Genomic DNA, 13,319 nt, shown 5'->3' on the forward strand with positions numbered 1-13,319 from the left:
ACATTGAACTTGAAATGGAATCTACTAAACGAACTTTTTTTGTGCCATAATATATTCTTCTTGTCCTCAAAATTTCAAGTATTGATATAGGTTGTCAGTTTTTCCTGGGGAGTAATTTGGATGATTCAGTTATGATTTAATGCCAGAAAGCATCATTTACAAAACATGCCCCTGAGCCCTTAAGGAGTTAATAAAGCTTGCTACAGTATACCGTATACTTCCCAGAAGTATCCGAAATAGCTAGAGGATCTGTAAGAGTAAGAGTAGAGTATTTAAGCTTAAATGACACCCATATGCCAACATGTTTTTTTATTACAATGTGAGATGGCTTGGTATCATTAGGAAAGTGTGCCCATTCTTGAGGAATTTGTTAAGCAGCAGCTGACTTCTCCATAAAGTCTGCCTCCCAAAGTGGCTTATTTAGGCTCCATTCTCTATTGAAAAATATTAACTGTGAAATTTCATGTGTAAGCAGTAAATTATCAGGACTACACAGTGGACCAATTTTAGAAATAGCTAATCAAAGCCAATAAATTTCCCATTTGGGTATGAGTATGTGGTAGTGAGATCTAATAAGGACTGTTGATAGACATTCACTGTCCCAATTTCCTGCTTCATCAGAGCGTGTAACTGAAGTGAAGACTGACATCTTCGTCACCAGTTTCGGACCTGTTTCAGACCATGATATGGTAAGTGACACTGCATTTTTGGTTTTCTTGGTGTATTTCCTAAGTTTAACTTTTGAAAGGAAAATATAAACCAAGTACTTAGAGGACAACTTGAAATAGCTTAGCTCTATCTTTGTGTTTTTCTGTATGCATAATCTGTAACATATACTAATATATAATATTTATATCATAGAAAATACCCACTTACTTTCTAGGCCAAGCCCATTTATGATATCAACCACTGCAGTCTTCTTTTTTACCATCCCTGAAATGATTGCTTTGACTTGGGTTATGTCCTGTAAGCCAAATAGTGTAATCTGCCTTACATTTTATTTAGGAAGGCATGTTGATTGAAAGATGCTCTGTCTCTAGATAGCCAGCATTCTTATACAATAGCCATGAACATCATGATTTCTGAATTATTCTTGGCTAGAAAGGGGATGTGAGTATAAAAGCTGAGTGAATAGTTGACCAGAATTAGAGAAATAGTTCAAATAAAACACATTGGTGGGAAATGTTCAGCTTCACTGCAAAAGAAATTCATTAATTATTACCAAGAATGAAAATAAAATTAATGCATACCTGTTCTTTCTTTTTCTAACCCAATAAGTTAACATGAAATTCTCTTCTATCTGATGGGAATTGGTATAAGAGTAGAACTCTGATGTAATATTTGCATACTCATAATAGCCACGCTCCTATGTAATAAAAAAATCATAGAGCCCATGAAGACACACTGTTATGAAATATTTCAAAGATATATTTATTGAATATTATTTTTGAAATGCCTTTCTGTTGACACCATCTTTACATAAAAGTTCTCTGATTTCATAATAGTTCAAGTGATTGAGAATAAAAGTTACAAAAAATATCAGTTAAAACCAGCATTTTTCAAAGTGTGGAGATTCACAAGTATACCCATTTTGGCAGCTCTGACAAGTCCTGAAGTAAGGAAACCTGTTTAACTACATTTAATCTAGTGTTTTCCAGTCATATTTGTCTAAACCTTTAATATGGTACTTGTTGACATTCTGTAGAGCTAATACTCTGTGAGCCACACTGGGAAATTCTGGCTCAGGATAATTAGATAGGTTAGATCTTAACACAGGTTATGAAATGTACCAACTATGCAAATCAGAGTCACCAAGCATAAGACAGTGAGTGTTAGGTAAAAATATAGATTTCTGAACCAGAATGCTGTCTGGGTTTATATTCCCAACTTCTGTGCTTATAAGTGTGTGTTAAGTTCCTTAACATCTCTTTGCCTCAGTTTCTTCATGTGTAACATGGGAGTAATGATAATACCTCATGGGGTTATCATAAATATTAAATGAATTCATACATGAAAAGCATTTAAAAGTTCTTAGCATATAGGAAGCACTCAATGAATGTCAGCCATTATTTCTATACAAGAAATAGAAATATAATAATTAGCCACAAGTGTGTATTTATTTCTTTGGCAACTTATTATAGTGGTTGATCTGTAGACCACTTTCTTGAAATATTGTTATACACTATTTTTTGCTAAACTATTCACCCCGAGGACCTCTTGTGATTCTCCCATGTTGGAATTCTGTCTTAAAGCACTATTCTCGGGGCACCTAGGTGGCTCAGGGGGTTGAGCCTCTGCCTTTGGCTCAGGTCATGATCCCAGGGTCCTGAGATCGGGTCCCGCATTGGGCTCTCTGCTTGTCAGGGAGCCTGCTTCCTCCTCTCTCTCTGTCTGCCTCTCTGCCTACTTGTGATTTCTGTCTGTCAAAATAAATAAATAATCTTTAAAAAAAAAAAAAAGCACTATTCTCTTGTGCTGCTTTTCTAATTAAGAACATTTAATAGATCCCAGTCAGGTTTAAGGTCAAATTTAAACTCCTCTACCTGTATTCCATACAGTTCACAGATGATGTTACCACCCATCCCCTCTTGTTCCTAATATGGACAATTTACTTTAGTCATTTGCTTAAATACTACTTTCTATGAGGCCATAGCACTTGGGGGTGAGCTGAACTTGTCTTGGATCCAAGATGGCTGAATTTACATCTCACCACTGCCAATAGCATGACCTTGGGCAAATCACTAAAGTGTGTAAGCCTCAAAGTCTCTACAATGGGTGTATTATTGTAATAGCCTCTCCTTGTAAGATAGTTAGGGATTTTAAATGAGCAATGTAAATAAAGTGTTTATAGATAGTGCTCAATAAACTCAATAAACTCTCAGTAAACCCAATAGTTATTACTTTTGCCTCTGAACTCCTTATCATGCTGTGTATCCTTCATGGAAAATTCCCTCTGTTTCCCACCCATCTAAATTCTACATTTCCACAAAGGCCCAAATCAAGACCCAAAAGCTTAGTGAAAACTTTTTTTTTTTTTTAATTAATCCGATAGTGGATGAGGTTTACCTTTCTGTTTTCTAGTCACATTTATTGACTATAAAATAATAGCTTAGCTTTTGGTGTCATTTATAACACTGCTTTGTAAAGTTATTTCTCTTATGTAAATGTCTTATTTTCCTAAAGTAATGCCGAAAAATGTAAAGATACATTTGCCTCACATCCCTCAGAGTATCAGTGCATGGTTGCCTCATAGTAAGTGTTGAATTCCTACTTATTTAATGATAGGTTTAGTTGTCTCTATTGTCTTTACAACAAAGTCTTGTGAGACTCAGCAAATAATACCCTCTTTCCTGAGTTCTGAACCTTTTGAGAAATAAGATAAAAAAAATAAGGGATTTGGAAATTGAGAATAATCATCTTCATTACTAATTATTAAGGTCCTGTGGAAGGTGCTTTATATCTGTAGACAAGTGAGTTTCCAGAGAGTAAACATCAGAATCGATCTGAGTAACCCACCCAGTCACCTGGTAAGACTTTGGCCTCCATTTGTTAGGGCAGAGACTGTCCATATAAAACTTCTATCATGGAGAAACATCAGAATTTGTGAGTCTTATGGACAGAGCAGCAAGAAGAGGCTGAGATAGGCAAGATTGATTTTTCCATCCAGATTTACCCATCAAATGAAATTATTCTTCCCTCTTTTCCTCCCTAAATAAAGGAGTATGAGGGATTGGAGAGCATTCAGAAGTTTGGCACCGGTGAAGCTCTCTTCTCATAAATGGAAACATCAAGAGGGGATGAAGCATTACAAACATCACACACTGATAATGATATTATTCCTCCTCCTCATTATCATTATTATCATTACCATCATCATATTTAAAAATGAATATTCTCTATCGCTGGCATCTTTCATAATGCCTCACAAAGATTAGATGCTCAATACGAGTTGTTACGGGACGGTGCTCATATAAAGGCATATTTTCTCTTGAAAATATTTGGCATACCTTTGAGTTATTTGCTTAGATTGCCATTTAAGGAAACACTGATTTTGTTTTTTTTTTTGTCTTGGACTAAAGGTGTATGTTGGGGTTTTCGATACACCATTAAGTCTATGACTTGTGCATTACTTTTCATAAATGGCCTTTGGTCAAAAATCAGATAGGAAGAAGGAACAGAGTGTCTAAGCCGGTTATACTTCCTGTTGCCTAAAATTTCTGAGCAGGATAATGTTTGAATTGTTCTGTCAGAGGACCAAATTACCCAGGTCTACAATTGATATGCTAAGTGGCTACCTGGCCAATTCATTGGAGATTACTCATTTAAACCACATTATAGGTGAATTACAAATAAAGAGCAGTATGATTTAGAGTCTATCAAAATTAGAAGGCCAATGACAAAGCTATTTTTCAAGACAAGAAAAGCTTTGTAGTTTTTAAAGTGATAACTAATAAAATATCTAATAAGGATAACCATAATAACAGAATTGTGAACAGTACTGAATGCTTATAATATGCCAAGCACCATGCTAATAGGTTTATAGATCATATTTCACCTAGTACTCATGATTTTACCTAGGCATTGTTATTATCCGCAGTTTCCAGAAGAGGAAAGTGACCTAGCTAAGTAGCAACTTGAACTCAGGCTGTGTGCCCCTAGAGGACCCACAGCTCCCAAGGCATCTGACTTCATCTGGAATAGAAAACAAAATTAGGGCAACTCCTTAACTTTATTTTAAAAACCATTAATTGGCAATCAAATAGCACGATCCCAGGGCACTAGGTTCTGACAGAAATATCCAGGCAGCACAGTTGCAGAGCCCTGTTTTCCATGGTGGTGAAAACGTATGAAGTCAAAGCACACACAGATGGTAGTAGATGATGCAAGTGGGAACACTTCAAAACAATATTTATTTAGGAACATAACGGATGTTCTGTCCAGTCTTCAGAGTAAGACTCACATTCTCCAGCGACCTACTCTATTGACCAGGGTAATGTGGAGAAACTTGTCACTTGAATGGTGGCAGCTAGAACACTGAACCTTGAACAGCATCTTTGTCAGAGCTTCCTACTTGTTCAGTCTTCTGTAGAGTCTTTTCCTTTGCCTTCAGATTTTACTTTACTTGGTTATGACCACCTCACTTTCCTGAGGTTTCCTATCCTGCTACCAGTCCAAACAAAGAGCACTTTTTTCATTCTCAGCTACATTGAAATCTAATATAAATTTGTTGATAAGCAAAGAAATGGGGAGACAAATAACTTCTAATGTTTACTGAGAACTTCCTATGTTTCAGACATTCTTGTAAACTGTTCACTTGCATCATTAACTCACTTCTTACAATAGTCAAGTGAAATCGCTACTGTATGATCCCCGCTATATAGGGTGGAAACTGGATTATAGAGAATGACCTAAAGTCACACATGTGGCAGACAGACAATTTAGTTCTAGCTAGCAGGTTTAGAACGTACATCCATAACCATTATGCTGTGGCTTCTGCTCTCCTCCCTCATATTTCATCTTCCTAAAGAAGGAGCTCTGGCCCATCCTGGTCTAGTGCACTATGACCCCAACGGTGAGGTCATGATGAGAACCTCCTGCTGCTACCATGGCAGTGTTGCAAGGGCAGTTCTTAGAAAATGGGACACCAAATATTTACACTCTTGCTTAGATAGGATCTGATTGTTATCAAGTGTTTTTATTTCACTTTTCATTTCCACTTCCAGCTGAAGGGAACATTTATTTATTTATTTATTTATTTAATTTTTTAAAAGATTTTATTTATTTATTTATTTATTTTTTTTAAAGATTTTATTTATTTATTTGACAGAGAAAGATCACAAGTAGTCAGAGAGGCAGACAGAGAGAGAGAGAGGAGGAAGCAGGCTCCCTGCTGAGCACAGAGCTGGATGTGGGGCTCAATCCCAGGACCCTGAGATCATGACCTGAGCTGAAGGCAGAGGCCCCAACCCACTGAGCCACCCAGGCGCCCCTGAAGGGAACATTTAAATGAAAGCTTATCCAGTTAGTTTTGCAGTGTGTGTGTGCATGCTTGTGTGGCCAGTACAGTATTTGGAGGGAGAATATCATATGAATTTGGGAATTTCAGTGTCTGCCATTAGCGCAGGTAAGTAAAGCTGATCGTAAACATGACAAATATGTAAACATGAGGAATTTGGCAAGTTTCGACATAATTTTTGGAATCACTGACTTTGGGATGTATCTTATCAAAGATTTGATAATAAATCTATTTTAAGGTTTTTAAGATATTTAACATTTATTTCATTTTCAAAAATCTCCTTGGAGCAAATGAACAAATCAACTAAATAAAATTTTTGGATTCATAGGAATATGGTCAGTTGGGCATCTTGATTTAACAAGTGACTGTTCTTCTACTATTTGACAGGCTAAAGTAGTTCAGTTGGATAGAAAATAGAGCTTACGTGGCTGATTCCTGAGTAATAGAAATGTCCTGACTATCATACCCATATCTCATAAGCCTATTGTCCAGAGAAGAGAACATACAGAGCTCAGGGTAAATCCATCCCTTTGCTTCCTGGCAAGCACTGCTCCTGTGTATCATTTCCCAGTGTAGTCCATAGGTTCCCACCCTATCTCTCTCCTCATGGAAAATACCATTGGATGCCCATCCTACTCCATGAGTTTTCTTTACAGCATCCAAGTTTAAGCAATTTCTCCCTCTGCTAAATTTAAAGATGCTTAACAAATGTTTCCTGGTGAGTAAATTGCTATGTCATGTATCTCAGTGCCTTTTTACATCACACTTCCAGACACAGAAAAGCCTAAGCAACAAACAAGGTAGTTTGTCTTGCCCACAAACATAAACTGGCATCATGTGACACTTCCTTGTTGCTGTTTCAGTCAAGATATAGCGCTATGCCCGGTCCTCTGTAAACTGTCCAATAATTATTACTTGATTATAATAATAATAATAATTATATATAATAATAATTACTTGATCAGAAGGTCTCAGCTATACCAAACGTGTGGCAGAAGGAAAAACCTTTCTTCAGTCTTTACCCAATCTTACTTAAAGCTTGAGAAAAAAGCAGATAGTTAAATTCATGCAAAATATGCCTAGACACAGACATTATTTTTTCTGCATGTTCTAAAGATGATATGTATAAGATTTAAAAAAAAAAAAACAGCTTTCTAATGCATTAGAGTTTAGGGGATTAAGAAAATGTAGCATGATGTTTTCAAGTTAGTCTTCCTTCCAGTTTGGAGCATGCTAAGATTAATGGAGAATGTGGTAATCTTTATTTCAAACCATTAAGTTCCAAATTTAGTGTCAGTGTAGCAAGTGCTGCAAGGAAGATGGATATTACCCTTTTCAGTTTTAGGAGCTGGTAAGTCACATTGCTTGTTTTCAGATTAGCAGATGTTTGTCTCTGGGTATTGCCATAAGGAATGCTGTGTTTATTCAAATAAATAGATTCCCTGGCTGTGAATGATGATGAGCTTCACACATTTCTCATGTGTCTTCTACACACATATACTCAGATACACACTCACACACACCCTCATATTCTGCATTTTTTTTTTTTTTGGTGAAGATCCCAATTAACAGTGAAACAGATTATTTTCATAATCTTCTTTGTTGTGAAAAATTGAAGGACTATAAACATTATCTGTAAAAAAAATTCTTTTTTGCTTACCCATAAAAGAGATGGGATTACCAGGCTAGTATTAGAACCACAGATGATTTGAAATTGACTGTGAGGTTTTCAGACTATGGAAGGACCCCCCAAAATACTATATCTAAGTAGCTATCATTATCTAATTTAAACAGTAAACTCCAGCATGAGTTTTGTTTTTATGTGTACTGTATTCTATTTTTTTGAGTGCTGGTGGGGTAGAGGCATAGAGAGAAGGGCATGATTTTCTTTTCACATACTTGAGGAGATAATTGTGGATTTTTTCTGACCAAGCAATATTTCTGGCATTTTAGGTATTTTAAAAAAATGATTCACCAGAAACCACTATGTACAGACCACCACAAGTTTACTTTTGAAAACGTCACCTAGCTCATATTTTGCTTTTAAAGTTGTAAAAATTATGCATTGTCTGAGTATTTGCATTGCAAAATACAGCTCCGTGAACTCTTTGCCATTTTCCAAAATTATCTAGGAATATACAATAGATGTATTTTTCCGTCAAAGCTGGAAGGATGAAAGATTAAAATTTAAAGGACCCATGACAGTTCTCCGGTTAAATAACCTAATGGCAAGTAAGATTTGGACTCCGGATACCTTTTTTCACAATGGAAAGAAGTCAGTGGCACACAACATGACCATGCCCAACAAACTCCTGAGGATCACAGAGGATGGCACCTTGTTATACACCATGCGGTAAGGATGACTGTGTTTCTCTCTGTGATTCTTTCTGTACTTCTCTTCCATATATATGTGATCATGAAGCTGATAGGCCATGGCGGAGCATCTGGTTTCCTCTTTGCCCTCTTTTTTCAACCTTAATAATTACTCCGCTGTAAAAAATAAACAGACTGTTGAATGCAAGCATTAAAGCATTAAGTAAAATGATTAGGTAAAGTGGGCGAGGCTTATAATGTATATTAAGTAATATGTCACAAGTATCTCTCCAACTTGCTCTAATTCAATATGAGGAACTTCTGCTTCTACTACTAACCTCATATATTGCTGCATCCCAATAAGTTCTAGATCAGATTTCTAGAAGCAATCTCAAGGTATGTATCCGAAAATGTTTCTACTTAAAAAAGAAGGAAAAAAAAAAAAGGAACAGTTCAAGTATCTTAAAAACTATAGATTCATGTGGAAGTATGCACTTAGAAGAAGTATCTGAATTTATAGTGTTATTATTAGACTGAGAATATAAATATTCTTAATTTTGCTTACATTGAAGAATATTTACATATATGAAGAACATACATGTGTATGTGTATGATGTATGTGTGTGTGTGTATATATCTATATAAAATTCCTGCTTAATAAACATTCCTCCATTTTGAGATTATTGGAAAACCTAGCAGCTAGATATCTTTATTCATTTATGGCTCAATGAAGAAAATATGAAACAAAAAACATTGTGAATACTTTTAAAGGAAAAAAAAAAGTTTAAAATATTCCTAATTTGTAAGCAAATAAAAACTGTCCAGAACTCATTCTTAAGGGAAGCAGTTATTTCATACCCAAGTGACTTGTTAGAGTGTTATTTTTGTAGACCTGGACAGTACTTGGTAATTCAGACCGTCCCAAGTATTCCTCTGGCACAAAAAAGGTAATGGAGGCAAAATCCTAGACTTGGTGGATTTTTTTCAATGTGGGAATAAAGTGATTCTTGCTTTTGAAGAAAGCTGCCAGAATTTCTACCTTTTTATACAAAATATCCAAATGAAAAAGAAAGGGAAAAAATGCTTCAAGAGACGCTTTAGATGTTAGGCTCAACTAGTAAACATGTAATAGAATTAAAGAATGACAAATTTCTAAAAAAAAAAAAAAAAAAGAGAGAGAGAGAGAAAAAATGGAGGATCAGTGGACAGACGTGCTGAGACCTTTCCAGATCATCCAAGTAGGATCTATTTATAATTGAGACTTGAAATATTCTCCTCTTACAAAACACCCTACACTTGTTTTTGAGCCTAAGTTCCATATTTATTCCTCGCAGCTGACAATTTTCTGGGGCAAGATTTGTACCTACTGAAAAGTTGCCCAAGTCATACTACCTGGTGTGTGCTATGTTCTTCGTCAATAACTAGCCTGTTACTGCCCATTTCCTAAACTCCTAAACTCCTAAACCACCTTTGCTAATATGTCATCACTTTCCTTAATATTCTGATTTTAAGATGCAAGTTTGATCATTAATTATACATTTCATATTTGCTTTAATCAACATTGCAACTTAATGAGTTTACTGACTATAAAGCCATCCCTACCACATTTCTTGAGCTACTTATTAATATGAGTGAATATATTTTATAAGAACCATGTGAGGAATTTGACATAAATTCCCTCATAATTCCACCAAACAAAATCAAATATATTTCAGTGAAATATATTTTTCAAATGTAAATAGAACTGAAGATAGGGACTAAAGAGAAGCCAAGCAGAGTCCTGGCTTCCATTAGACAGTAAATTTGTATAAAACGAAATGGTGGGAAAATAGTGAGATCACCCACAAACTCTCCTATGCCTATTTCCTTTGTAGGATTATCCCATTTGGTGCTGTTTTAAAGAAGGAGATAGGGAGAGCTGCCCTGAGCAGAGGAGACATCCTCTTCTCTTCCTAGCTATTCATGTCTTCTTCTCCACCAAGTCTTTATCCAAATATTTATTTGCTTACATCTAGTTTTAGTCCTGAGAGATTTTCTGGGTCTAGGTGGATTAAGTAATAATGCTTGTCCTTGGAAACGTAACAAATCCTTGCCCATCATACAAAATCTGATGTCAGTGTTTTTCTCAAAACAAAAACAAAATCCAATCATAGTTGTAAATAATTCCTTTTAGATACTTTGGTTAAGAGCTCAGTATCATGCTGCTGTTTGTGCCTGCCTCTCTTGCTTTTCTTAATATATTTGCTATAGTTAATAACATCGAGTCGTATTAATCAGTAAGTGCCCAATCTATAGGGCTCTTTTATATATCCTCTGTTTTCCTCAACTGTAAGGCTGACGGTGAGAGCTGAGTGTCCAATGCATTTGGAGGACTTCCCTATGGATGCACATGCCTGCCCACTAAAATTTGGAAGCTGTGAGTAAATTTTTAACTTTAATTTTTCTTTATTCTTATGAGATACCTAAGTCTTTATTTTTTTTAAAGATTTTATTTATTCATTTACTTATCTGAGACAGAGAGCAGGGGGAGGAATAGAGGGAGAGGGACAAACAGAATCTATACTAAGTGCAGAGCCTGATGCGGGGCTCGATCTCACAACTCTGAGATCATGACCTGAGCCAAAATCAAGAGTAGGATGCTTAACTGACTGAGCCACCTAGGCACCCCTGAGAAACCTAAGTCTTTAAGCAAGAAACCTCCAATTAGTAAAACCTGTTAGAAGACAGATTAAAAAAAGATAAAAATGAAGAAAGTTCAGTGATTTGCTGCAAATACTTTCTAGGGGTGCCTGGATGACTTGGTACATCAAGATTGTCTGCCCTCAGCTCAGGTCATGACCTCCAAGTCCTAGGATCAAGCCTTAATCAGGATTCCTGCTCAGTCTCTTTCTCCCCGTCCCCACCCCCACAACCCCCTCCTCGTTCTCTCTCTCTCCTTCTCTTTCTCAAATAAATACATAAAAACTTTTAAAAATGCTTTCTATAAGTAATAATCTTTAATTTCATTTTTAATGTTTTTCAGGAAGAGATTATTATAAGAAAGAGTGGATTTAATTAATTAGTGGAAAAATGCTACTTTTGTTAAAGCTGTATTCATGGAAAAACAAGTGGAGTATGGATGCTTTTACCACATAGATAATAACTCCCTGCCAACAGATGGAGATCACTGTGCTTATTTTGTGTCATTGCTGACATTTGTTTGACTTTAAGAATATTGCAAGTTGTTTATCAGATGAAAATATTGGTAGGTGGCAGCAGTGGATGATAATCGTTTCTTCATAATGAAGCCTACACCTAACAAATATTGTCTGATGAGAATTTACCCTAATCATAACCTTTTGAAAAGCTCTAGATCTGGTTGGATATCCCTTGAAATTTATGTGTATATTAGTGCTTTTGAAGGTATCCTAGATACCTTTATGATAACTGTTGAGGCTTCTGCTATTTGAAACTATGCAGGCACACATTAGAGGAGCCAAGAGAATAGAACTGTGCCCAGCAGAGTCAGGTTCTCTTGTCTTCCTCTAGCCTTCTGCTTTTGACTAGTATGCATATATAAAGGGAGTAAGAAGTAAGAACAATGTATTCCTGGTTTCCTGCAGGAGAGTTACTTTTGGACTGAGTCAGCTCCTGGACTACCTAACCATCTTTCTGCTCCCACTAGACAGACAGTCTAAGCAACTATTTTGGTGAAGATATGATTCATAGAAAAAAAAAATAGTGGTGGTGTAGGAAGACAGCAAGCAAAGAAAATAGCAAAGGGCCTTCAGGCTCCTAGCAGCTCTAGTCATGGAAAGACAAGTTTATTTATAAATCGAATTCTATACTGAAACCCAAGGACAAACTACTTCAAAAATTGTCAGCCAAACAGGCCTTTGGTGATAACTCCCTCCTCCTCACTCTTTTCCCAATTTAATGTATATTCTATGTTACAGACTACTATATTTTCTCCTGATTACCACCTCCATTTTTAACAATATTATGTATTATGTGTTACTGGTATGCCAGGCAGTATTTTAAACATTTGTATATGTATCGGCTCATCTAATCCACAAAATCTTATACTTAGAAAGATCATGCATTATAGGTTGCCTGGGGCAGTAATTACTTTTGCCTTATATCCTGATATAACTACTAATAGTGCCCCCTTTTACCTTCAGAAATACCTTATTTTGAACAACAAATTACTTGTTTAGTGTACTAGTCAGGAATGCTCTCAAGCCGTGAGTATAGCTAGCTGAAAAAGAAGAGGGGTTTATATTTTTATACAAGATGGATGATGGTAAGTGATTGTTGGTTGATTGTTGTTTTGTCAGCATCTTAACAACGATGATGTTTAAGATGCCCTTAGATGTTCTTCCTGATCACAAGATGGTTGCTGCAATTCCAGCCATTGCATCTGCTTTCAAAATAAAGAATAGTGGACAAAGAAGAAAGAACAAGCACCTGTATTAAAGAGATAAAAGCTTTCCCTAAAATCCTAGCAGACATTTACGTGTATCTCATTAATCAAAGATGTGTCTCATTACTAATGCTGACTACAAATGAGGCTGGGAAGAAATATTCTTAAATAAGCACATTGTTAGCCTGAAGAAAATAGGAGGTATTTTAGGAAGGAGGAAATGGATAGCAAGTAGAAAACACATAATGTCTCATGTAAGAAAACTGAAGTTAAATAAAAATCTGCTTTCTACCTCAGAGCCTTTATACATGCTCTTTTCTCTACTTGGGTTACTCTTCTCTTGGTTCTTCATGTAAGTGGCTTCTTCTATTTTTCACTTCTCAGCATAAATGTCATCTTCTGGGGCTTCCCTAATGACCTTATCTAAATTTACATACAGTCCCACCCATCTTCTTGATTATAGTACATGTTTAATTTAGATGTATTATAGCAATAATTATTAGTTTTATTTATTGGTTGACATTTTTATTGTCTGGAGACTGTAAAACTCCCATGAAAGCACAACCTATTTTGTTCAGCATTTCCTAG

The 13,319-nt window shown here is 35.9% G+C and overlaps 1 protein-coding gene across 2 annotated transcripts in view; it reads left to right on the plus strand.

Annotated features, from left to right (window-relative positions):
• The window catches only part of GABRA1 (gamma-aminobutyric acid type A receptor subunit alpha1), a 56,654-nt gene that overhangs the window by 19,702 nt on the left and 23,633 nt on the right, over positions 1-13,319 (plus strand). For both annotated transcript variants that reach the window (XM_047731132.1, XM_047731133.1), the window contains exons 4-6: positions 622-689; positions 8,149-8,369; positions 10,663-10,745. In XM_047731132.1, the coding sequence (XP_047587088.1) occupies positions 622-689; positions 8,149-8,369; positions 10,663-10,745 (372 nt within the window). The remainder of the gene's footprint in view (positions 1-621; positions 690-8,148; positions 8,370-10,662; positions 10,746-13,319) is intronic.

Source organism: Lutra lutra, chromosome 5 (assembly GCF_902655055.1).
Source record: "Lutra lutra chromosome 5, mLutLut1.2, whole genome shotgun sequence".
Classification (NCBI taxonomy): Eukaryota; Metazoa; Chordata; class Mammalia; order Carnivora; family Mustelidae; genus Lutra; species Lutra lutra.